The 24,961-nt window shown below is 60.7% G+C and overlaps 2 protein-coding genes across 3 annotated transcripts in view; one reads left to right on the top strand and one right to left on the bottom strand.

Moving 5' to 3' along the window:
* The first annotated feature begins 718 nt into the window (after positions 1-718).
* CEL (carboxyl ester lipase) lies at positions 719-8,244 on the top strand. Its single transcript, XM_016196675.2, has 11 exons — positions 719-784; positions 2,859-3,009; positions 3,099-3,221; positions 3,411-3,608; positions 4,139-4,269; positions 4,434-4,541; positions 4,691-4,808; positions 5,965-6,151; positions 6,321-6,524; positions 7,349-7,546; positions 7,866-8,244. The coding sequence occupies exons 1-11, from the start codon at positions 719-721 to the stop codon at positions 8,212-8,214; spliced, it is 1,833 nt and encodes a 610-aa protein (XP_016052161.1). The 3' UTR covers positions 8,215-8,244.
* Positions 8,245-12,231: 3,987 nt separating this feature from the next.
* RALGDS (ral guanine nucleotide dissociation stimulator) overlaps positions 12,232-24,961 on the bottom strand; it is a 41,403-nt gene continuing 28,673 nt past the window's right edge. For both annotated transcript variants that reach the window (XM_087822987.1, XM_016196655.2), the window contains exons 2-18: positions 24,653-24,763; positions 23,542-23,735; positions 22,945-23,004; positions 21,888-22,078; positions 21,180-21,670; positions 20,237-20,452; positions 19,802-19,905; positions 19,318-19,402; positions 18,850-18,918; positions 18,345-18,431; positions 17,813-17,845; positions 17,376-17,497; positions 17,079-17,174; positions 16,644-16,845; positions 16,221-16,463; positions 14,959-15,073; positions 12,232-13,255 (exon numbers count right to left, since the gene is read on the bottom strand). In XM_087822987.1, the coding sequence (XP_087679113.1) occupies positions 13,080-13,255; positions 14,959-15,073; positions 16,221-16,463; positions 16,644-16,845; positions 17,079-17,174; positions 17,376-17,497; positions 17,813-17,845; positions 18,345-18,431; positions 18,850-18,918; positions 19,318-19,402; positions 19,802-19,905; positions 20,237-20,452; positions 21,180-21,670; positions 21,888-22,078; positions 22,945-23,004; positions 23,542-23,735; positions 24,653-24,763 (2,595 nt within the window). In that variant the 3' untranslated portion in view covers positions 12,232-13,079. The remainder of the gene's footprint in view (positions 13,256-14,958; positions 15,074-16,220; positions 16,464-16,643; positions 16,846-17,078; positions 17,175-17,375; positions 17,498-17,812; positions 17,846-18,344; positions 18,432-18,849; positions 18,919-19,317; positions 19,403-19,801; positions 19,906-20,236; positions 20,453-21,179; positions 21,671-21,887; positions 22,079-22,944; positions 23,005-23,541; positions 23,736-24,652; positions 24,764-24,961) is intronic.

Here is a 24,961-nt window from a genome sequence, read left to right as displayed (position 1 = left end):
GGGCTAGAGCCCCCTTCCCCCGACACCCGCGTCCACCTGAGCCTCTTGTCCTCCCCTCCCAGGCCTGCTCATGCTGAGTGTGAGGTCTCCCCCACGCCCTGAGAGCAGGATCACCCCGGCAGCAAGGCTCAGTCACACTGGCTGCCCAGCAGCACGCAGCCATCCCTGTCCCGCAAGTCACATGCCCAATCCCCTATAAACCCCCTTTGCTGAGCTCAGGCGTTCGGGGGGGGGCGGGCAGGCAGGGCGTGGAGACGAAGCATGCCCACTCCTCTGAGGGTGAAAGCAAGGCCTTGTAAATGAGCCAGAATGCGGGGCACGTGCACCCAGCCAACCCCCACCCCTATAGCCCTGCCTGTGCCACCTGCCTCTATTCCCAGTGACCTGCACAGGTGCACTGTGGGCACCAGGCCCCTGGTGACAGCGGGTCCTGAGAGATGCGGACTATCCCTGTACCTGCGCGTGTGCGTGTGTGTGTGTGTGTGTGTGTGTGTGAACACGCACTTGCGTGACCTTGGCCCAGCCTGAGCCCAGCTGGAAACGGCAGCTGTCTCCGGGCACACCGCCTGGACTGTGGCCAGCCTGGAGGAAGGAGCAGAGGTAGGAGGAGGGGAGAGGGACCTTCCACAGGCAGCTGCCAACCCGGGCTGCCGGCTGGCTCCAGCCCCATAAATACCCACGGGCCGGAGGCAGGGCACCCGGACGCGGCACCCGCACCATGGCGCGCCTGGAGCTCGCTGTCTTAGGCCTCACCTGCTGCCTGGCGGTGGTGAGCGCGGCCAAGGTAAGCTAGAGCCCAGCAGGGGGGCGCCCCCCCCCCAAACCAGGCCTGGAAACGGGGCAGACACAGTGGAGGGAGGCAGGCAGACGAGTCACTGGCAGAAAGAGGCACCTGAGAGAACCAACCCCAGTCGCAGTAGCATTTCCTGGGTACTTTCTCTACGCTTCGTGCACCCCCATTCATACAGTGACTCGGGCGCAGGTAAAGCACAGGACGCCCAGTGAATCTGAGTTTCACGAACCATGAACAATCCCTGGTGTGGGCATGTTCCACACAGGATACAGAAGGATATACTTATGCTAAAAACAGAAGGTAAATATTCATTGTTTATCTGAAGTCCAAATGACACTGGGCGTCCTGAATGCTTATTTGCCGAGTCTGGCAACTGACTCACGACTCCCCTCTGGCTTCTTCCTCTGTCTGGGGATGGTGACATCCCCTGTTACAGAGGGGAGATGGGGGCCCTGAACGGGCAAGCAATCTGCCCAACATCACACAGCCCCAGTGTCTGAACAGGAGTCTGGAACTTGGTCTCGTTTAACCCGGGGTCTGGCTCCTGAGATGGGGTTACTCCCACCCGCTTGCTGGTGGCCAGGTCCCCTCCAGGCTGAGTCGGGAGGCCTCCAGGGGCATCTATAGAGTTTGTCTTTCCTCTGCCCTCCCACGGGTGTGAAGAACAGAGCAGGGAAAGCTCTTCCAGGACAGAAACCCCACAGCTCCACTCAGGTTTGAATGGGGGACTCCAGGGCCCCACCGCGCTGTTCCCCTCACCCGGCTACCTCAGCCCTGCTCTCCACAGCCCTGCTGCCCCTGGGACCTGCCCCTGGACCCTGGGTGCCTGCTGCCACTGAGGAGGTCCCTCTCTTTCTTCGGGGGAGTCCTCTTCTGGATGCTGAAAGGACCGGGTTTTTCCCACGCTGCTCCAGCAGCCAGGGCCACCTCCCCACACACATACACATTGCCTGGATGACAAGGTCCCATGCCCTTGGCCCTCTCCACTGGGGTGCTCAGGCCAATCTCAGTCACACAGAGACACTTCCATGAGGTGACCTAGTCCCCTAGGCACTGACCTGGCTCTCTTCCCCATCCCAGCAGCCGGGAGGTTGGTCAGGAGGCTGGCGGACTGCCTGGAGGCCTGGAACCAGCAGGCTCCTCCTGGGATAGGAGAGAGAGAGGGGCCAGGCCTACGTCTGTCTCTGGGTCCTCTGCCCCAGCCCAAAGCCCCTGGCAGGTATTGCTTCTGCCCCTTCCTCTCTCCAAGTCCAGCCACCCTTCTCCCCACCCCAGCAGGGCCCTGAAGTCTCAGCTGGGCCTGGGGTGCGGGGCTGCCCTGCTCTTGCCCACCTGGACCCCAGCACAGGGGAGGGATGGGAAGCTGCGACCTGGCACAGCTGTTGGGGGCAGCACTGGGAGGGGATAAGGGCCTGGCTCTGACCAGGCAGCCGCTCCCCACAGGGCGACTTCGGGCAGGAAAGCCTGTTCCCCCCAGGGACAGGGGTAGATACATGCCAGCCCCCAAGTCACTCCTGAGGATCGGGAGTGTTGGCCCTCATGGGGCCAGCTCAGTGTGAGGCCCGGATACACGGCAGTGGCCTGATGGCCTGGGGGGTGGGGGGCTTTCCCAGTGGGGAGCCCAGGCCAACAAGACACAGTGGGGGGGACAAGGGAAGGAGAACTAGGTGCCCCCCCCTTCAGGGAGCTCAAAGCTGGGCACAAAGCATTCTGTGCACATGAAACATCTGACAACAGGTGACACTGCTGTCACCCACCGTAAGATGGGGAAACTGAGGCCCATGGTCCCAGCCAGGCCAGAATCCAAACCTCCATGCCGCCTCTCCTGGCCTCGTGGGAAGACTTCCCTGAGCAGGGACACTGGCTGAAGCAGCTTCCTCTGAGATTCAGGGACAGAACATCCCTGGAGGCGGGGAAGGCAGCAAGCTGCTCCTTCAGTCACGTGGACAAGCGGGGGCCTTGGCCTCAGGCGCAGACTGGCCCCCATGAAGCTGTCCCTGGGCCCCGGGGCCTGCTCGGGTGGCCGCCAGCCTGAGCCCGCTGAGCCCGGCCCCTCTCCCCGCAGCTGGGCGCGGTGTACACGGAGGGCGGCTTCGTGGAGGGCGTCAACAAGAAGCTGGGCCTCTTCGGCGACTATGTGGACGTCTTCAAGGGCATCCCCTTCGCCGCCCCCCCCAAGGCCCTGGAGAACCCCCAGCGACACCCCGGCTGGCAAGGTGGGTGATGGTGGGTGCTGGGCAGGCCCGTGGCTGGGGTGGCGTGGTGGGGCCGCCACCCTCGTGCCAGCCCCTCCGGTCACCCACAGGGACCCTGAAGGCCAAGAACTTCAAGAAGCGCTGCCTGCAAGCCACCATCAGCCAGGACGACACCTACGGGTCGGAGGACTGCCTCTACCTCAACATCTGGGTCCCCCAGGGCAAGAAGGAAGGTGAGTCTGCCCCCACCCCCTTACCCTCTAGCCCCCTGAACCCTGCAGGAGGTGCCCAGACCCCCAGAGTTCCCAGCCCTGCCCCTTGGTTGTGTGTGGGGTTCCAGAGCTGAGTATCCCTGAAATCAGCCCCCGGAGGGGTAGAGGGAGGAGACATCTGGCGTCACCGGGCCTTCTCTCCTGCCTCAGTTTCCCGGAACCTGCCTGTCATGATCTGGATCTATGGAGGAGCCTTCCTCATGGGGTCCGGCCAAGGGGCCAACTTCCTCAAAAACTACCTGTACGACGGGGAAGAGATCGCCACACGGGGCAACGTCATCGTGGTCACCTTCAACTACCGCGTGGGGCCTCTGGGCTTCCTCAGCACTGGGGACCCCAACCTGCCAGGTCCGCTGGGTGCCTTGGGCACAAGGGTGGGGGAGCAGTGTGGGGCACTCTTCAGCACCCCTTGATCCCAAACAACTCCCGACAGCCCCCCAGAAAGGCCCAGAATTCTATTCGCAGAGCCAGGAAGCTGGAGATGGACGGTGAGGCACAGGAGCCCCTTGGCAGCTGTAGCAAAAGAGAAGAGGCTGCCAGATAGACAGACAGACAGGGACCCAGAGAGGGACCAGGAAGGGGGGACAGGGAGCCCAGTGAAAGAGGCAGAAGATGAGACACTGAGGTGGCGACTCAGAGGGACACAGAAGCTGCAGGACAGACAGACAAGAGGGACCATGTCAGGGAGAGAGAAGAGCAGCCTGGCCCCCCTGCTCGTGGTCCCCTACCTGACCCCCACACCCCCTCCAGCACCCCACTCAACCAGCCCCCTGGGAACCCACCGTGTACCATCCTGGGCTTGACAAGGGTCCCCGTGCAAGGAGGGAGTCCCCTCCCGCCCCCAGTCCCTGAGGAAGGCCCTCCCCACCCCGCCCCAGGTAACTACGGCCTTCGGGACCAGCACATGGCCATCGCCTGGGTGAAGAGAAATATTGCGGCCTTTGGGGGGGACCCCAACAACATCACCATCTTTGGGGAATCAGCCGGAGGTGCCAGCGTCTCTCTGCAGGTCTGGGGACCGTAGGAGGGGTGGGCCTACCTCCAACGGTGTTGGAAGGAGCTGATGGGGGCTGGGAGGAGCAGGGCTGGAGCTGGCATTCTGGCTGTCCTTGGCAGAGCCCAGGGCGGGCAGGTAAGGTGAGGCACCGGTGACAGGACCTCTGTGTGTTGCAGACCCTCTCTCCCTACAACAAGGGCCTCATCCGGCGAGCCATCAGCCAGAGCGGCGTGGCACTGAGCTCCTGGTCCATCCAGAAGAACCCTCTGTCCTGGGCCAAACAGGTAAAGAGGAGCCGCGGAGGGTGAGGGAGGGGCTTGGTTTAGATGCCAGAAGAGATTTCCTCCCTTCTTCTCTCTGTCCCATACCCCAGTTCCCTATCGCCCTCTGTCCCAGCACTGGCCTCATCTATCTGTCTCCCCCTAACCCCCAGATCGCCAAAAAGGTGGGCTGCCCCCTGGACGATACTGCCAGGATGGCCAAGTGTCTGAAGATTACCGACACCCGTGCCCTGACCCTGGCCTATAAGATGCCACTGGCAGGCCTGGAGCGTGAGTGGGGGCCCTGTGTGGAGGGAGGGCCATGCTCCTAAAGAAGAGGGGAAGTGTTGGGTCCGAGGCCTGGCCCTGTCACCAGCTCGCTGGCAGCCCTAGACAGCCCCATGCCATCCCTGCCCTTGCAAGACTCTGTGGCCCCGGCTGGCTGGGAGGAAGGGCCATTCTTTCCTCTTATCTTCCCTGGGTCATGACTCCTGTGGGAAGCCAATGAACATTTGGGCCCACCCCCCAAAATGCACATGTACACGGTCATTCGCACACAATTTTAGGGACCCCAGACGGAGAGCCTTTGTACTAGACGACAGTTCATTCTTTCTTCCACTCATTGATTCCACACACACACTGAGCACCTGCTGTAGAATTTGGCCCTTCCAGCTCTGCGGCTCTGTCCCCAGGACGGCAGGGACCCTGTCAGAAAGAGCCTCGGAGTGGCAGCCTCATCAGCTCAGCAGGCTGCTGTTTTCTCTCGCTAGTTCTTCCAAGGCCAAGTACAGGAGGCCCCTCATTTGCATCTCACCCATTGTGCATTAGCCACAGTGCCAGGCAGGACCGAACCAGAGCAAACAATATGGCCCCAAATGCAAATCAACCATTTCTGGAACTGGAGGAAAACTGGGCTGGGCCTGACCAAGGCAGCAAGTCCACGGGCCTGGAGCCAGAGTATGGTCCTTTCGGGGTCAGTTCAGGGGTCTGGGGGGCAGTGCGGACCTGGCAGTGTCTGGCTACCAGACTAGAACAAAGCCCCCCCTTTCTCCACCGGCTCAATTGCTCTCAGTCTCCCTCCTCCTGATTTTGGCTGAGCAAGAAGAGAGGGAGAGGACAGGGATGTCCACCCTGTGAGGGGACAGACTTGGTCTCCAGCCTAGTGGTGCTCAGCCTGAGTGGTTTGGCCCCCAGGGATCATGTGGCAGTCTGGAGACAGTCTGGCTGTCACACTGGGGATGGGGTGCTGCTGGCACCCAGCGGGTCCTGGCCAGAAATGCTGCTCCACACCCGCAGGGTGGCCCCACGACATAAAATTATCCTGCCCCAGTGTCAGAGGGATAGGCTGAGGACCCTGGTCTCCATCAGAGAGGCAGGGCCCTCCACCTCGGCCTGGGGACCGGCGGGTGGGCTCTGGAAGGTGCGAGGACCTGCCGCCTCCGTACAGACCCCATGGTGAACTATCTGGGCTTCGTCCCTGTCGTTGACGGAGACTTCATCCCCGACGACCCCATGAACCTGTTTGCCAACGCGGCCGACATCGACTACATCGCTGGCACCAACAGCATGGATGGTCACATCTTTGCCAGTGTTGATATGCCGGCTATCGACAAGGACAAGCAGGATGTCACGGAGTAAGTAGGGCCCAGGGCCCAGGGTAGCGCCCGAGGGCCGCCGGGGGAGGCCTCAGCCAAGTGAGGAGGTCAGCATGTGCAGAGGGCCACCTGCAGCCCTCCGGGGGTGGGGGGGACCCCATCCCCCTGGCCCTGGGTGGAGGGTCCAGTGCCGACTTGGTTCCTGCAGGGAGGACTTCTTCAAGCTGATCAGAGGGCTCACCATCATCAAGGGGCTCAGGGGTGCCAACACCACCTTTGACATGTACACTGCGTCCTGGGCCCAAGACTCATCCCAGGAGACCAAGAAGAAGACGGTAGTGGAGTTTGAGACTGATGTCCTCTTCCTCATGCCCACGGAGATGGCCCTGGCTCAGCACAAAGCCAAAGCCAAGTGAGGACCTGGGCAAGGGGATGCCCACCCGGGGTCAGGCACCTGCCCACCGAGGCCTCACCAGTAGGTGGCTCGCGGGGCGCCTGGGAGGCCTGGGAAAGCCATGATTGGGTCCCCGCCGGTGCCATCTGCTTTGCCCGGCCCGACAAGGCTTGAGAAGGCCCCTCCTCATCTTCCAGCCTCAGGGGGCTTTACAAGACCCTCCCTCAGGCCACAGGCCTCGCCCCGCAGCACCTTAAGTCTGCCTCCCGTGTGTGTCCCCCGCCCCCTGCTGGGAGGACAGGACACAGGCTGATGGGCTCTGTTGTGGGTTTCGACTTTGCCAACATTCAAAACAACTTTGGCCTGTGGCCACACTGGAAACCTCCACAAATGAGAGCCAATGAGAAGGAAACGTAAATGAGGAGCGCTTGAAACGTGGGGGGCTAAGCAATACCTAGAAGTCTAGGATGAAAGCTTTGCAGCGACGAAGCGATAAATTCAGCTCTGAGTGTCCTGCCGGTGTGTCTGAGGGCACGTGCCTGTCCCATCAAATGAAGAAGAGAAACTCATTTGCAGAAAAAAATCTGCCTTGGTACCGAATTGTAGGCGGGAGACCCCTCAGTGCGTTCCGTGGCGGTGAAGCATAAATGCACTTAAAATCGTAGACCCCACAAACCCACGCTTTCCCTTCCCCAGGCACAGGGTCCCAGGTTCTTCCCGAGTCTGGGCGAATTCCCGGCCCTTCCCTGCTCCCCACACCCCGGCCTCCTCCGGGACCCATGTGGGCTGGGCAGCCAGGAGAGCACCCTGCCAACCTGGGCGGCTTCCCCTCCCCTCCTCAGGAGTGCCAAGACCTACGCCTACCTGTTCTCCCACCCCTCTCGGATGCCCATCTACCCCAGCTGGGTAGGGGCCGACCACGCCGACGACCTCCAGTACATCTTTGGGAAGCCCTTCGCCACGCCCCTGGGCTACCGGGCCCAAGACAGAACTGTCTCCCAGGCCATGATCGCCTACTGGACCAACTTTGCCAGAACTGGGTAAGGCGGGGGTGAGGTTGGGCCAGGGCTCCTGCCACCTTGGCCTTACAGGCCCGGGTTCCAGTTCCGGTCCCCTCACACTTAACCTCCCCGAGCCTCAGTCTCCCCATCCTTGTACGAGGATAAGAGCTCCTGGCTGGGCCCCAGGATGTGCACGTGCCCAGCCAGTGCCCGGGATACAGTGAGGTGCCCGGATGGTTCGGGTCAGCACGTAGGGCAGAGGACTGCCCAGGCAAGCCGGGGCCAAGCCAGGCCAGGGCACAGGTTGCCAGCCTCCTGTGAGCCCCCAGCCCCCACACAGCCTTTTTTCACTCTGCAGGGACCCCAACACGGGCCACTCAGCTGTGCCCACGCAATGGGATCCCTACACCGAGGAAAATGGCAACTACCTGGAGATTAACAAGATGATGGATGGCACGTCCATGAAACAGCACCTCAGGAGCAACTACTTGCGCTACTGGACCCAGACCTACCAGACACTGCCCACAGTGGTGGGAGATGAGGCTGCCCCCATGCCCCCCACAGACGACTCTGAGCCCACCCCTGTGCCCCCCACGGCCGACTCTGAGCCCACCCCTGTGCCTCCCACAGACGACTCTGAGGCTGCCCCTGAGCCCCCCGCTGGTGACTCTGAGGGGGCTCAGATGCCTGCAGCCATCGGCTTCTAATGTCCTTGGCCCCAAGAGTCCACAGGGTGGGCCCCCCAGGAGCCCACCTCCCCCCTGAGCTCTTCCTGAATAAAGCCTCTCCTGTCTCTGGCATCGTTCTTTGCCCTCATGATCTGTTGCCTGTGGTCCCTGTCAGGGTCCAGCTCAGCAGTGGAGTGCCACCCTCGCTTCAGAGGAGGAAACGGGGTCAGAGGAGTGTCGCAGCCAGGGCTGGGACTCAGGTGTGTGTCCCTCCCCACCAGGCTGCTGGCTTGAGGGGCCAGGCTCTGCCACACCTGAGTGGGGAGCCCTGCCCTGTGGGCGATGGCCTCCCCTGGACCCGTGGAGCCCAGCCACGGCCCCGTCTCCTGGGGTGTGGGGAGCGGCCTCTGTTCTGACTGGGGTCTGGGGAACTGGCCTGGGCAGAGAAGCGGATTCTGCCTCCACCTGGATCCTAGTCAAGGAGAGAATAAAGCATCCCGCTGGACTGTCAGCACACAGGGCACAGAGGGCTGGGCGGTGGGTGCCCACCGGCAGGGGCCATGGGCGGTGCCAGAGGGGGAGCGGGAGGCAGAGGTCAGACTCAGGACCATCCCCACCTCTGCGAGGTCTGGGACTGGGCACCTACCACACCGAGGGCTCAACCACCCCGGCCTCACCATGGCTCCGTGAGCGAGGTGGGCGCTGTGAACACCCCCATTTTAGACAGTTATAGGTATTTTGAGGGAAACAAGGACCCCAAGGGGGGATCACGTGCTCCGGGCCATCAGAGCAAGGATTCAAACCCAGGCCTGAGACTCCGAAGCTCATGACACCGGTGGGTGGGTGGGGAGTGCCTTTCCTCCCCTCCCGCACTCCTTAGTCGCTGTGCGCAGGGGTGAGGCTCAGAGGGGAAGGTTCCTGACAGGTGTGTGTGTAGCGCTCTCCCTCCCCGGCCCACAGATGGGAGCCTGAGCCTGGGGAGCCGAGCCCTGTGGCCCTGTGCGGAGGCAGACCTGACCCCCTGGGGGGGTGGGAGGCAGGCAGGGGCGCTCGGGCTGGCCTGTGACCACCTTGACTGCCCTGGGCTTCCTGGCTGGGTCAAGGGCTCTCAAGTGTGAAGAGGGGGTTCATCAAAGGCTGAGGGAAATGGCCTCTCACTGTGTGTGGACCCCTCCTGGGACTGGCCCTGCTCCCAGCCAGTGGAGGCCCAAGGATGCCCCAGTGTGCCGGTCCTCTGCCACCTTAACATGCACACGACTCCCCCAAGTGTTTCCACCTGCCCGGTCGGCTCTCTGAAGCCTCCTGCGCTGCAAGAGAGACCTCTCGGACCCCAGGGCCTCCTCTGGGCCCTGGAGGGGCCCTGGGACGTGGCACTTCTCTCTCTCATTGGGGAAAGCATAGTCCCGTCTGTCATTCAGGAAGTCACGTCCCTGGATGGCTAGACCACGTCAGAGTAGCTGGGGCTGCCGGGACCCAGTTGTATGCTCCACCCTGGGCTGCACGGAGGCCTCCCTGGCAGAGGCAAGTCGTCTGAGCCCTGTGTCTGGGGGACACCTATAGGCATTGGGATAATTCAGGTTGGTCCACAGTTCGTCTGGCTCTGCCTTTACAGGCTGCTTCCCAGGGCTGACGTTGAAAATACCCAGACGCAGGCTGGAGGCCGTTGAGGGCCCTGGAGGCTCCCACTGGGCCAGGTGTTCCCCTTTAGCTCTGATCACGGCGGAGCCCTGGGTGAGCTCAGGACGGCGTCTGCTTACCACCCTGATGGACACGGTCCAGTATTTCCTTGGAGAGGCTGTGCCCATGGGTGGGCAGCCTTGGTGGCATTTCTCCCCCGCCCTTCATGCCACATCTTTCAACCTTCCCCCCGAAAATGTTTCAAACTGCCCACCTCCCAGTGACATAACCAAAGCACAGACTTGGACAAAGAACGCAGTCATCCCAGGGGGCTGCAAGCGCTAAGGGCTCCAGCCCATCCACCCTTTAGGACGAGTGACCCTAACCTGGTGACTGCCTGAGACGGTGGACCTCAGAACCTCACGGCCCTGGATTCATCTTGGCCAGAGGAAGAGTGTGGAGTGGGGGGAGGTTCTCACGGGCGGGAATCAGCACCTTTATCCCGGCAAACCCACACTCACCCGGGATTCATCAGACCTGAGGGGATGCGTGGCCGTCGGTGCCCGGCAGGGGCAGGGGGAGGGGGGAGGGAGGGACTTGGCGCATGCGTGGCTGGGTGAAATTAATTGCATGAAGAGCTGCAGGGATGCTGCAGGCCCTAGTTCACAGGGCGCAGGTTCATGCGGAACGAGGCCCAGCTGTAGCCTTAAAAGCCGCATCACAAATATTTTCCCTGCACACAATCCCGGCCCGGGGAGAAATTCTGAGGACAGAGACAGGATTCCCGGAGGATCCCTCTCCAGGCAAAGGACGGGCGGGGGGACCCCTAGAGAGTTGCGAATGCTAAGTCCACCCGACAGAGGGCCCTGGCCAGTACTCTCCCCCACTCTTCCTTCCCACATTGCAGGCTTCGGTCTGTTTACGATGCCCCCACGCAGCGCTGATGGGCTCCATTCGAACTTCAAGCCTACAAATTCCTCACTGCTGGGCGACAGAAACCACGAGCCAACCCAAAGTCTTCCCTCTTCTTCCAGGGAAAGGCAGCCCCGTCTCGGGTCGGGAATTCGTCCTTGCAACTGTTATTTTTTAAAAATTGGGGTAAAATATACATAACATAAAATACGGTAATTGAACTATTTCTAAGAGTACAACCCATTGACCTTAATTGCATTCACACTATTGCACAACCATCGCCACTACTATCTAGTTCCAAAACATTCAGCAGTAGCTCCCTGCCCCCCACTCCTGCTAATCGCCTTCCTGTCTCAATGTGCCTATTTTAGGTATCTTTTCTTTTTTTATTTCCAGGTAGGAAGGGAGAGAGGGAGAGACATCGGCATGAGAGATACCTTGACCGATTGCCTCCCACATGCTCCCTGACCAGGGATTGAACCGGCAACCCAGGTATGTGCCCTGACCAGAAATCGAACCCACGACCTTCCGGTGCACCGGATGACACTCCAACCAACTGAGCCCCCAGCCAGGACTAGCTATTCCTTGTAAGTGGAACCATGTTTTCAGGGGCCGTCCCTGTTGTGGCAGGGATCGGAACTCCACTCCCCTTTGTGGCTGAACAACATTCCTGTGTGTGATGTTGACACAGAATTGTGCTCAGGGCTCTTATAATCCTTCTCATATCTATAAAGCCGTTAGTAACACCGCACCGAGGGCCCTGAGCACGGGACCCTGGTCAGTAGTTTCAATGTCTGGGAGAGTCTATTTTTCTCCCCCTGGGAATGAGCCCTGGTCTCCTGTGCTTTGTAATTTGTGGAGAACTGGGTACTGAGCATTACAAGTGGGGACTCTGGGACCAGGCGCCCCCCCTCCCCGGGGATCCCTTTATTACTGGCCAGGGGATGCAGCCCTCCGTTTCTATAGTAACTTTTCCAAACGATTTTTGCAAAACCTGCATTTCTTGTGTATCGTCCCTGGTTTCTGTTCCCTGGTCTCTGCAGTCAGTGAGACGTCCCCACCTCGTGTCTGTCCAGCCGCCCTGGCTGTTGTCTGATGAGGTTCCAGAGCCCAAATTTGACGATTCTAGCAGGTTTTTCTCCCCAGCTTAATGGCTGTTTCCATGGAGACATGACCCCTGGAGCTTCTTACTCCAACGTTTTCTGTCACAAATGTAATTTTTAACAACACCCAAATTTCCGAGGTGGTTGCCAGGCCCTGTGAGAGCACCTCCGACCTCTAATGCTGGGGTGCCGAGGGCTGTCTCAGCTCCCTGCCCAGGTTCATGATGCTCAAGTCGCCAGGCGCCCTGTGGAAGGTGGAACCAGGCATTTCCATAGGAGCCAGAGATGGGGGGCGCCGGCCCTTCTGCTTCTCCTGCAGAGTGAACCCACAGCCCCGCACGGCTCCCCCTGAACAGACTGCGGGCGTCTGCATGTCGTTTAAGTGAGCACGAGATGGACAAACAAAAGCGCCCTTCCCGGTCTATAGTAGAAACAGGGATTTAATATCATAAGTCTAGCATTTACTATTTACAACAAATAAATATTGCCCCTCCCCAACCAGTAAACATGATTTTTGCCTTTTATACAAATATTCAACCCCCTCCCCTCCCCCCAACCCTCCTTTCCCATGGACCCTGTCCGGTGCGGTCTCGTGAAGCCCAGGATGCAGTGGTGAATGGCACTTGCAGTGTCGTGAGCTGTGACGTCAAGGGGACTCGGCTGGGACAGTCCTCAGTCACCTGTGAAGAGAGGTCCACAAAGAGGGTCTCTCCTCTCCGAGAGCCAGCGGGCTGGGGGCGCAGAACTCCCTCACTCGGTTGGCCCTGACGATGGGATCTTTGGTGCAGCCCGAGGAAGGCTAGAGTGGTGGGAGGGGGCCAGGACCCCAGTGAATGGCACGGCTGGTGTCCATGGGCGGGAGGAGTGAACTGCAGTGGTCAGATCCAGTGGATGAGTGGGTGCCCTGGGGTGCTGTGGGCACAGACGGCAGTGACCCACACCTGGGACGGCGTGAGGGAGGTGTAGTGCGGGCGTGCCCCTTGGCAGCGCTCCTTGGCAAAGTCCACTAGTCCTCTGATTCCAGAGAGCAGAAGGCACCTAAGGCGGCGAGTGGTCCACGGGAGGCCAGGTCAGCCCGTTGATGGGCAGGCGTCAATCCCGGCGGCGGGAGAGGTCCAGGGAGACACTGGAGTCTGGGGGTGGCCTGGGCTGGCAGGCTGGGCGGAAGGTGCCTGCCTGGCCTGGGCCACTCTCGTCAGCAAGTGCTTCGTTGCCCGGCCAGCCTGACCCTGGAAAGGGCAGTCCTGAGGCTGGGCCAGCACGAGGGACCGGCTAGAAGATGCCCTTGGCAATCTTGAGTCCCTTCTGCTTCATGCGGGGGAGGGTGGAGCTGGCTCCGTGCCTGACCTTTGCCCCCTTGGTGAAGGTCCGTTTCTTTAGGACAAAGTCATAGTTGGCAGTAGAGTTCATGGCATAGAACACATTGGCGTTGTCAGGGATCTTCAGCTCTGATGGGGGAAGGGAAGAGGGATGGTCAGTATGAGAGCCCCCAGGGCAGGCCTGAGCCAAGGACCAAGACCCCAACCCAACTCCAGGGTCCCCAAGGACCCCCCTTAATGACACTGGCCCAAGGAGACTGCGGAGGCATGATGAACCCTAAAGGACTCCTGCTGACAAGGGATCTGACTCCACGAGTCCCCCTCTGGGGCTGGCACCCATACCACCTCCTTGCCCCCACTGCCATCGCTGACCAGGGTCTCAAGCAGGAATAGGTTCTGCAGGCCCCAGACCACCCTCCCGCCACCGAATCCCACCCTGCTCAGGACAAGAGCTCTGGGCCCAGTGAAGGGCAGGCCTGCATGCTGCTTGGGTGCTGGGCACCCACAGGTCCTGACACTTGGCTCCTGTTTTCCACCCGCCCCCCGGGGGCTGCAGGGCTGGAACCTGTGCGGCTCCATCACGTGGCTCTCCCTCCCGGTCCTTAAGCTGTGTCGGCTTCGTTGTTCCTTTTTGGTAGCATGGGTCCCACCTGCCCTGCCCACCTCACTAAGATGATGCAAGACAGTGAGAGAGGATTTAAAAACCAGCTTCTAGGGATTGTGGGGGCATCATTACCAATGGTCTGGGGCCATGGTGGGCGACCAGCTCAGTGGGGAGGAAGTGGGGGTGACACTTACAGTTAACCTTTATGGCGCAGGTATGTACCATGAGCATATACAGGGGTGGGCCAAAGTAGGCTTACAGTTGTTTGTATGAAAAATAAGACAATAATTAACAAATTATTCTTTTTATTAAAAGAATAAGTTCTGTGTTCTGTGTACTCACAGATGTAAGCCTACTTTTGCCCACCCGTGTACATAAACACTCTGGCTATTTTATTTCCATTGTGGGAGAACACAGAGGGCGTAAGGAACTTGCCCAAGGTCCTGAGCCCTGGCCATCTGGCTCCGAGTCTGTGCCGACAAGACTCTTCCTTCCCCAGGGTTTAGAATACTGAGCTGCTCACAAGCAGCCCCTGCTGTGGGCTGAATGTCTGTCTCCCCTCAAAGTTGCTGTTGAAATCCTAACCCCCAAGGTAATGGGATCAGGAGGTAGGGCTTTTGGAAGGTGATAAGTTCATGAGGGTGGAGCCCCTGTGAATGGGATTAGCGCCCTTATAAAAGAGACCCCAGAGAGCTCGCCCTTCCCCACGTGCAGACACAGCCAGAAGTCAGCGGTCTGCACCCCGGGAGAGGGCCCTTGGCCAACCATGCTGGCACCCTGATCTTGGACTTGTAGCCTCCAGAACTATGAAAAGTAAATTTCTGTTGTTTATTAGCCTCCCAGTCTGAGGAGGTTTGTTACACTGGTGGGGACAGACTAAGACAGTGTCACATGCCCGTGGATTTTAACATACTTGGTACTTTAGTCCACAGCAGTCACAGTTCTCCTGACACACACAATTCCCACCCTAGCGAGAAAGGGCCCCTTTGAATGGCCCGTGGGCCCGGCCACCTGGCGGCTTTACTCCAGGAGAAAGGCCTTTGCCCGCCACTCCAGTCGTGAACTGGGTTCATGCCCCAGGCCCAGGAGGGCAGGGACGAGACACTGGAGTGCCCAGCCCTGCCCCGGAGCAGGTTGGTGTGCTGCCCCCTGCTGGTGCGGGTCCTGGGCTATGGGCCTGGTGCTATCCCCACCCCGCCATGGTGACCCCCACTGGCCCCCAGCTTACTTCGCTCGTCTGAAATAACCTGCACCAGCTCATAGTGCTCCGGCTCATCCCCATCCAGGTGGTGCTTGTCCATCGCCTTGCGGATTACAGCCGGAGCCTTGTCTTGACTCGTAACCTGGATCAGGGCGGGGGACAGGCCATCATGACAAGGGTCCTAGAGTAGCTCCCCCAGAATGCAGCAGCCAGGGACCCTCGGGGCCACCTTGGCACCATGCACTGGGGCTCACAGCCTCTGGCCCGGTGCTGGATCTGTGGGGGTCTTGCCATCTTCTCCCGTCCCCCGAGGAGGCCTCCTTGCAACCATGAGGAGTCTTTCCTAACTGTTGCTACTCCCCATTCTCCCGCAAGCCCGCTGCTTCCTCCCACACTACCTGGGGAAACCAACTGCCCCTCCAGCAATAGTATCAATGAGTCAATAGTATCAATGAGCAAGCCCTGGAGGTGAGAGCCCCGGGCTGCCCAGGGGCTGTTGACATGCCAGGTCCACACTGAGTGGAGGCTGCTGTCGTGGTCAGCAGGGGCCGACCCCTGCGGCCTCCACCCCAAGGGCCGGAGTGCAGGTGGGCCTTAGATACAGGGTCATCCAGGTGACTGTGTCACGGGGCACCTGGCCCAGTTGTGGGGTATGGCGGGGATGGGGGGCAGCAAACAGCTCATCTGCAGCCGAGTTCTGGAGAATGAGGAAAGTCCCCTCCACCCCACAGATCAATCCCGCTGGCTTGATCTTGACCTTCAATTTACACGCACGGCCTGACACTGCTGGCCCCCTCCACTGCCACCAGCCTGGCGCAGCCGGCCGCCGCTCCCTCGCCTGGATTACAACAGCAGCCTCCTACCCCTCCTGCCTGCGTCTCCCAGCCCCAGCCATCCCCTCCGGAGACAAAAGTCACAGGTCACTGCTGTCCTCCTCTGCTCCAACCTCCAGTGACTCCTGTCTCCTTCCGACAAGATCCAGGCCCCTGACACTCCCCTGACCTTGACTCTTACCCCTGACCCTTGCCCCTTCACCTCGGGCCTGCTCGCTGCCCCTCCAACACCTGGGCACACCCCCTCCTTGGGACATGGCCTGGTGCTCCCCCAGACGGGTTGCTGGCTGTGATGTAAACTCCGTCTACTGCCCTCCAGTCGCCACCGAGCCCTGGCTTCTTCACGTCTGTCCTTCCTGACCCACTGGAAGGCCGCCCCAGGAGGGCAGGACGGTGCAGGTGTCCGACCCCTGTGCTGCCTGGCAGAGTGCGGGCACTGAGGGGCCCGCCGCTCACCAGGATGCTCTTGTACATGTTGCCGTTGTCCACGTCCAGGCTGACTCGGATGATGCAGCAGTCGCCCACCTGCTGGTTGTAGAGCGGCAGTGAGGCACTGTAGCTGCTCACCCCGGAGACGGAGCGCTTGTGGGTGCGGGTGCCGGCCACGGGCGTGGTGGAGGCCGAGGAGGAGGAGGCGCTGCTGGAGGCCGAGCTGATGCCAGAGGTCTCCGGGGACGACTGGGAGGTCGACTCCCAGAACTGTGGGGACGGCACAGTCAGCAGAAGCCCTGAGCCCTGCAGGACGCCCCAGGCTGGGGTCCAGCTCTGGGGGCTTTGTTTAGGAGCTGGGGCTTCCTGGCCTCTTTTGTGGGTGTGGCGGGGGCACACGGGAACCTGGAGGGGAGGGGCTATGAAAGGCTGGTGGGGGGAGGCAGTCACCTTCTTTTCCTGTCCATCAGGGGACTCCGGGACAAAGCTCATGTTGATCTCCTCCACATCGGAGCTGGAGGAGCCGGCCGAGTGGACGCTCAGTGCGTCGGCAATGTCCCCGCTGCTGAGGTAGGGGCTACACCTGAGCTGGTCACAGGACTTGGAGTGCGAGCTGCCACTGGTGCTCAGCTCTGTGCTGGGGGCCTGGCGGCTGAAGGAAGGGCTGGGTTACTTGGGGGAGGCCTCCCCTGGGACACATCCCACCTCCATGCTGTCCCCTGCACTCTGCTCCAGGCACCCCATTTGCTCCAGCCATCTGACATAATTTAGCATCACCCCGTTTCAGGGGAGGAAACTGAGGCCCAGAGAGGTAAGGTGACTCCCCCAGTCACAGGGCTGGTCAGTGCCAGTTCTCAGCCCCCGTCCCTGTTTGCGGGCACCTACTCGCTCCAGCGCTTGACGATGGCCGTGTTCTTCTTGGCCTTCAGAGTGTTGCTGGCCGACTCGGAGGGGGGCTCCAGCTCACACGACAGGTTGTAGCTACAGGACAGAGCCGTAGCTGTGAGCTACCAGGAGCCACACTCAGGTCTCCCTCCCAGCATATGCCGGCAGCTGGACACCCAGCCATCTCACCAGGCAACAGGGTCAGTGCTGACCAAGAGCCCATGCCACAGGCTCTTTGGAGCTGGCCTAGGGACGGCCCGCCTGTGACGCACCCCATCCCTGCCCCGGCCGCCGCACCTCTCAGCCTCGCTGAGCCGCTCTGTGGCCCGGAACCAGGCCCCAAACTGCTCCTCGGGCTCGATGCTGTAATTGTTGCAAGCAGACTGGAGCAGCTTGATCTGGGCGATCACTTCGAATTCCTGGGGCCAGAGGGCAGGATGGGGATGGCCTGGTGAGGTGCTGGGCAGGCCAGGGCCCAGTCTCTGGGTCCCTTCCTTTTCTCTGTTCCCACCCGGGTCTGACCCAATTCTCAGAGCTGGGTTCAAACAGCCCCTCCCCAGGAAATCGTCCTTGATTCTGACCTCCTGCCCCCACCCTCTACTGGGAGAGGTTTTTCCCCATTCTGTACCCAACTCTCCCCATCAATATAACAAGAAGGGGGACAGAACCAAGAGTCTTCTACCCAGGCAGCATCTCTGATTTCCACCTCTGGAGTGAGGGCTGTGGCTACTCACCTTCCTCCTCTTCTCGAAGTTGATCAGTCTCCCCTGGAAGGCAGACAGCCAGTGTCTATTAGAAAGTGTCCCCATGCCCATGACTAAGTGGCACCTCTCTCAGGCTGCACTACCGATAGTATACACCAGGGGGCAGGGCATGCACACAAGCTTGGACCCTGGGTGGGTCCTGGGAGCTGCGTGCTGGAGGGGGTGCCTGATCACCCAACCCTCTGAGGACTGAAGCCTTGGACGAGGCCCTGCTCAGACACCATGTGCCTGACCTTGAAGGGTCTGGCCTCTCTCGCCCATGGGCACTGCCTGAGGGAGGGGCTGTGTCCAGCTTGGCCAAAATCTGCAGCTCTGAGCCCCACCAGCCAGTTGGTGAGCTGGTTACCCATTGGTAAGATGGGCAGGTGCCCCAACACACAGGGGCCCGGGGCTCTCATGAGATGAGGTGTGCCCTGCTGGGAGCTCAGGGCTCAGTAAGGGGCACTGTCCTCCTGGGCTTCAGGGCCCTGGCCCTGCCCCACCAAGCTCCCAGCTCACTCACATACAGGTAGTCCTTCATTGCAGTGTCCAGCATCACCAGGTCTGTGAGGAATGTTCCCAGGTAGGGGATGGTGCCCTGGATGACACCCTGTGACATTAGGTGGGAGGTGATAAGTGAGGCCCATGGCCACTCCCCTGGATACCCCCCAGCCTCGGCCCCTAGCCCCAACCCCAGGGCTCCCACTTGGAGGGACCTGGGGACTCCTAGGTACTAATCCCCCTCCTAGTGTTCACTGACCCCAAACTCCTTCTAGAGCCTTCCAGGCCTGATATTTTGCAAATCTCCAAGATGATATGGTCTCCAGCCCTCTCCACCCCTTAATCCCTCCCCAGGCCCTTGCTCTAGTGGCTCTAACTAGTCCCCCAAGACACCAGCTGGTCAGGGCACAGCCCTGCCAGGGCTCAGAGGAGGCCAGGTCTAAAGGGGCATGCCAGGCAAGATGGCAGCAAGGAGGGGGCGCTCTGGAGGCCAGCTCCTGCCTCTCCAGGGGCTCAGGCACACTAACCGTTTCCTTTGGCCGCTTCTGGGCTCTCTTGGGGTTCATCTCCAGGGTGGCAAACTTGGAGGTCCCCTCCTGCCAGGGTTGAGCATAGGGTGAGTGAGGACTTCCTCCCTTTGCCCTTTGCGCCCACATGCACCCAGATCTGTCTAGTCATTTGGACCCATGCCTGGGCAGCCTCTTTGGGAGGGACGGCAGGGACCTGCCCACCCCCACACCATCCACCATCAGCCTGGAGGGTGCTGGAGTGCCAGTGGGAGAAGACTGCACAGGAGCAGGAGACCTAATCCTGTAGCTCACCCACCCCTTCTAGAGAAGCCTACCCACCCCCAAGCCATTCCGTTCCTGGGCCTCCTGTCCCCCAAACTGCCCCCACCTACCCACGGACCAAACAGGTCCCCCCTCCCCAAAGTCCAAAGAAACCTGGAAGTTTTCAAAGAAACCCCTGCTGCGCAGCTCAGCCCCACCTCTCACCTTGACAAGCAGCTCTCTGCTCAGCGAGTAGTTGTTTTCATCAGAGAAAATCTCCGACAGCTTCTGAAAGACCCGCAAGCTGTCCCTGGGGCACGGGGGAGGCTATGAGCGCAAATCCATTTCATCACAGAGCCCAAAGACCCGAACTGCCTGCGAGGTGGTTCCACTGGGGTCCTAAGGGCTCCGTGGGCCTGGCAGGGGTAGGGGGTGGGGAGGGCTCTCATATGGGTCACCTGGGTCCCATTCCCATTTCTACTGAGTGCCTCTGTTGTGACCAGTTTTGACTTCATGTGGCTCAATCCAGTACCTGACAGATAAGGAAACTGAGTCCTGAGGCAGAACTGCTGGCCGGAGGCCAATGGACACTTAGAAACCCCACCCACCCGCGGGCCCTGGCAGGTGGCAGGCTCACTGAGGGGACAGGGCCCAGCCCTGTGCGCGGTCCCTGGGGCACCGTGGAGCTCCTACAGGGAGGCCGGCCCACCTGGACACTTCCTCCCACGTCTTCTTCAGCCGGTGGATGGAGTTGCTCTGCAGAGCGGACAGGATGGCGTAGAGCGAAGAGAAGTTCTTGAGGACCCGGCACTCCTGGTGGCGGAGGAGACTGTGTAAGGCGGGGCTGGAATTCCCACCGGCCCCCCGCTGGGACCTCCCTTCCTGGATGAGACAGATGCCTGGAGCCCCCACCCCCAGGGGACCTGGGCCCCGATGAGTAACACTCCGGGGTGGCGGTGGGGGGACCTGAGCTCAGCCCAGGAAGGAAGCTGAGTGAGCACCCAGGCAGGGGGGGTGCAAGTCACGATCATCGAGCCCGTGAAACAGAAAGGCCAGGGGTCTATGCAGGGCCTGTACCACAGACCACAGCCCTGTGAGTGGGTAAAGGCAGCAAAGGGGTCCCCCGGGGCCTTCCAAGGCCTACCCTGGCCACCTCAATCCAGTGCTCCACCACCCTGGCCCTGTCCCGGGCCGTCACACTCCGGTCCCCGAGGCAGGTGGTGATGACGCAGTTGGCCACACTGTTGAACTGGGCGACGGTGGCACGGACGGTGGGAGCCAGGTGCTCCTTGCCCTTCTTGTCCCGTTGGGACCAGATGGAGCCCAGGCAGTGGTAGGGCACCACCTTCTTGAACAGCTCCTGGGGGGCAGGGGAGTGTCACTCAGCTCTGCTACGCCCCAGCTCAGCACGCACAGTCTCCCTCAGGCCCAGGGAGAGGCCCTGGTCAGTGCTGGAGCCCTGGAAACTGAGGACATGGACTGAGCACTGGGGGGGGGGTGTCTCTGGGTTTGGCTCCCTGGCCCCTGTGGATGCCAGCACGAGGGACCCAGGATGAAACGCTGGCAGGAAAGTTTGGCATTTTCACCAGCCCATCCTCACTACCTCTGAGCACGAGAAAGTGGCTCCACCTGCACACACCAGGTGCCACCGCGCCTCCATCACACGCCTGCCTGTCCCTGTCCAGAGGCTCATGCACTATGGGTCTGCAACTAGAGGCCAGGCTGGTGCCTGCCATTTAGTCAGGCACATCAGGAGCCTAACAAGCGCTGAGGCTCGTGAGGCCTCCTGGGCAGATGGGGGGAGCTCCCCTTCCTGACCAAACAGGCCCCTAGCTCTCTATTATTCCACCTCATTTAATCCTGTCACTATGCAGAGAGATGGGATGGGGGTAGGGTCCCAGCTCCACAGTCCACAGGGAAACTGAGGTCTTGGGGTTAAGAAACTTGCCCACTTCACGCGGTTTCCACTGTTGGAGCTGGGATTTGGGCCAGGACATCAGCACTGGACCAGGGAATGGCATATGTGGGCAGCAGATGCCAGAGGAAGGTGCACCCTCCCTGCCCGCCTGCTGAGAAGAGTTGCTCACCGCATCCATCAGGGTAAACTGCTCTGCCACCAGGTCGGGAGGGAATGCCAAGAGGTGAGGCTTCTCCTCACTCAGCCCATTCTCTGCAGCCACAGGCAAAGGCCAGGAAGGCTCTGGTGCTGGAGCTGACTCTAGCTCTAGAGTTTGTGATAAAGCTGGGTCCAGCTCTGGAGTTGATGTTGCAAGAGGTGCTGGTGCTGGCTCTCGCTCTGGAGCTGGTTCAAGCGTAGGCTCAAGTTCTCGGGCCAGCACTAGCTCTTGCTCTGAAGTCAGCACTGGACTGGGCACTAGACATGGTGCTAGACTGGGCACTAGAGCTGGCGCTGGAGCTGGCTCTTGTTCTGAAGTAGGCACAGGACTGGGCACTACAGCTGGCACTGGAGCTGGCTTTAGCTCTGAAGTCAGCGTAGGACTGGGCGCTAGAGCTGGTGTTGGAGCTGTCTCTAGCTCTGGAGCTGGTTTTAGAGCTGGTGCTGGAGCTGGTGATAGAGCTGTAAGAGGAGAAAAGTTCAGCAACACGCCTGCTTTTCCAAGACAAAAATCACACCACTGCCTTCTAGAAAAGCCTCAGCCCAGGATGTCTTCCCCACCTACAGTCCACCACATGAGTGGTCTGAGGCCTTTGCTCCTGGCCCACCGCAGCCTCTAGAGGCTCCTCCTTGTGTGTCCAGGACTGACAACCCCCCCTCCCCGCCGCATTCTCCTCACCCTCCAGCTCTGCTGTAAGCTCTGCGTGCTCCAGCTGAGCCAGAAGCAGGTGCGCACGGCGCTCCAGGTCGGAGCCAGGCACGTTGAGCTGCACATAGGCCACCAGCTGCCTGAGGCAGGGAAAGTCTGGAGGCTGGCAGAAGTCCTCTGAGTACTGGTCCAGCCAGGTGCCCAGGATGGAGGAGATGGCACTGGGGGTGGGGGTGACAGCAGAGTCAGAGGCCTGGCCTCTCCCTCCACGCAGCCCTCCCATGGCACCCCTGTAGGGGCGGGACTCTGGGCCTGTCCCTGCCCATCCAGAGGCTAGTGCCCTCCTGCCCACTTGCACTGGGCTGTCCAGGCAGGGGCAGGCCTGGTGAACAGGCAGGGGCTGGCAGTCTCCAGGGGAGGGTGCTCTGCATCGACGGTGTGACCACCTTCCTGCCTTGGGGAAGCCTGACATACCCCCTTTGTCTGTCTCTGCTCCCTCCCCACTGGACTGTAAGCTCCATGAGGCCAGGGAGGGGCTGGCCTGCTCTGATCATGGCACAGACTGGCACACAGTAGGTGCCGCTTAAACATTTGAGGGAGGAGGGGGCCAGCAGAGTGTGTCCTGCCTAGCCTTCATGGGCCCTCGTCCACAGCCTCAGCTCATGCCCGACATGCTGCCCTATTCTGTGACGTGCGTGGGCCTCGTGTTCCCTCTGATGCTGTTCCGGGAAATTAGGCTCAGCCGCAGAGGCCCCACATGCGGCTGCGCTTGGAGGACTGAGGTGGGGCCGGCGTGTAAGCAGGGCACCAGGCTAGGGACAGGGCAAGCGGGACTGGGGCAGGCTGTGGTGGGGACGGGTCCTCTCCAGGGCTAGCTCTGAGTCCCCAGCCTCACTCTGCCCCCTGGAGACCTGGCCCCATCCACAGCTCCAACACCTTTCCTCCTGCAGGAAAAGCTACAGGCCCCAGAGAAGCAGAATTGCAAAATGTGTGGGGGCCAGGGTTCTGCCCAAACCCCCAGCCTCAGCCCCCAAATGTCCCACCGCAGAGACAGGAGGCCCTCCCACCAGCCCAGAAGTCCACTCACTTTCTCAGGTGGTCCTGGGGTCCGCCGTCCTCGTGGGCATAGGGGAGGATGCACCCGTATCTAGAGGAGGCAGTGAGGGCGTCACATCTACCCTACCTGCTATGATGTCTTGTGGCATTGGCTGCCCCGCCCCCCACTGCGACGGAGGCCCGGAGGGCAGGGTTTTTTGTTTCTTTTTTCACTGAATTATGTCCCATGCCCAGAAAAGTGCCCGCACACAGAAGCAGCTTCACATACATTAGTGGAATGAATGAACCCCAACTGGCACCTTACAGTTATCTGAGTGGGTCTGGGGCTCCCAGACAGCCCCCAGGGGCCCCTGCGCTGGCCACTCATAGGGGGGACCCCAGATAGAATCTGGGACCTCTGTTCAGATGGGAAGACCGTTCCACCCCAGGGCACAGGGCGGCGAGGCTTGAGGCAGAGAGCTGCTTCGGGCGGGAGAGGAAAAGTAGAAGTGGGCAGCCCCTCCCCACAGTCCTGACAACCCTGGGAGGTCGTCCTCTTAGCACCCCAGTTTTCACATGAGCAAACTGAGGCTCAGAGAGGTGAAGCGGTATTCCCGAGACACACAGCAGTAGGGGGTGGGGAGCTCACCTTTTGAACAGAAGGTCCAGGACCTGCTGGGTGGTGGTGAAGGTCCGGTAGGTGCACAGGAAGATGGTGACGTAGGAGAGGTCGCTGCCCTGGAAGGCTGGCACCAGGTGCTCCACCAGCTTCTCCAGCGTGCCTGCCTTCACCGTCCGCACCTTGCAGGTCTCGTACAGGTTCAGGGCTGACTCATTTTCACACTGGGGTGGGATGAAGGAGGGACATATGGTCAGTGGCTGCGGCAGGGACCACCAAAAGGGGGGGCCTGGAGCTCAGATGGACACCCAAGTGCTCGGTGACTTTTGGCAGGAGATGGGGCATGAGTGTCCCCAGCAGAAGAAGGTTCTCAGGTTTAAAAGTAGATCTGAGGAGGGGGAGGACAAGAAATACTAACATCTGCAGGTGGTCAGCCAGCTGAGGAAAGACCGCACTTCCCTGTGGTAAGAGCATTACCCCCGAGAGCCCTGGCATTCAAGAGGCAAGGAAACAGGCTTGTCAGGGTGGGAGGAAGCAGCACACCAGGGCACACAGGACATTCAGGGCAGCGCGGTGCCAGGCCCCAGGCCCTGAGGGGCTGAGTCCCCATGGTAACTGCCTCCCTTCTGGAATGTCAGGGCTCAGCTCTGGGCTGCAGGGGCCAAGGGGCTGTGCTCAGCGAGAGAGCAAGTTACAGACAACAGTGTAGAGCAGCCTGGGCCCCCGCCCTTTCTGGGGTGAAAGCAGCCCTTCCTACTAAGTGTGGTGATGTTAAGGCCCAGAGGTGCGGAAGGACAGCCAAAGGAAACCTCCAAGGGACAGCAGGGACAGCAGCCAAAACAGGAAACACTGGGGCCAGATGCACGAATGCTCCCAAGCTAGCATGAAGTGGAAACGGTGTAAGAGCATCCTTTCTGATATTCACACGAATATGTGAACAGACTCTGCACTTGTGCTCGGCCAAGTCCAGGGCTGGACGGTGGGGGCGGGTAGGGGAGAGCGGATTCCTTTGGGAGCAGGACTGTGGGGCCCATGGGCAGGAAAGTCCTGGAAGGAAGCAGGGTGCAGTCACCAGGGTGGCATCTGGAACCCGCGGCCTTCTCAGGGCTGTGGCTGTGGCGGCCCCTCCACCCACACTCACCCCGAGCCAGCGCTGGCCCTTGTTGGTGCCATGGTGCACCTGCACCTTGCGCAGGGAGATGGAGTAGACGACCCCGTTGACCAGCTCCTCGCCGATCTCCTGCGTGGAGCTCTGTAAAGACAGCGCGGGGCCGCCAGGCGGGCGTCAGGGCCCTGCCCGGCGACGCTGCAGGGGCGCCCCAGGCAACCTCCCTTCCCCAGATGTGGTCCAGACCAGTGGCCACACAGCCCTCCAGTCCCGAATGAAACAGGATGACAGCTTGAGGATGGAATTAGTATCAGGGCAGGTGGGCACTGCCCAGGGTGAACC

This window comes from Miniopterus natalensis, chromosome 12 (assembly GCF_054644295.1).
Source record: "Miniopterus natalensis isolate mMinNat1 chromosome 12, mMinNat1.hap1, whole genome shotgun sequence".
Taxonomy (NCBI): Eukaryota; Metazoa; Chordata; class Mammalia; order Chiroptera; family Miniopteridae; genus Miniopterus; species Miniopterus natalensis.
This window is presented reverse-complemented; position numbering and strand designations above follow the sequence as displayed.

Excerpts from the sequence above, each read along its gene's own strand:
- CEL (XM_016196675.2), top strand. The coding sequence starts at position 719 with ATGGCGCGCCTGGAGCTCGCTGTCTTAGGCCTCACCTGCTGCCTGGCG. Across the intron at positions 3,222-3,410 it reads CCCCCAGGGCAAGAAGGAAG|TTTCCCGGAACCTGCCTGTC; the intron begins GTGAGTCTGCCC and ends CTCCTGCCTCAG. Across the intron at positions 4,542-4,690 it reads CTCTGTCCTGGGCCAAACAG|ATCGCCAAAAAGGTGGGCTG; the intron begins GTAAAGAGGAGC and ends CCTAACCCCCAG.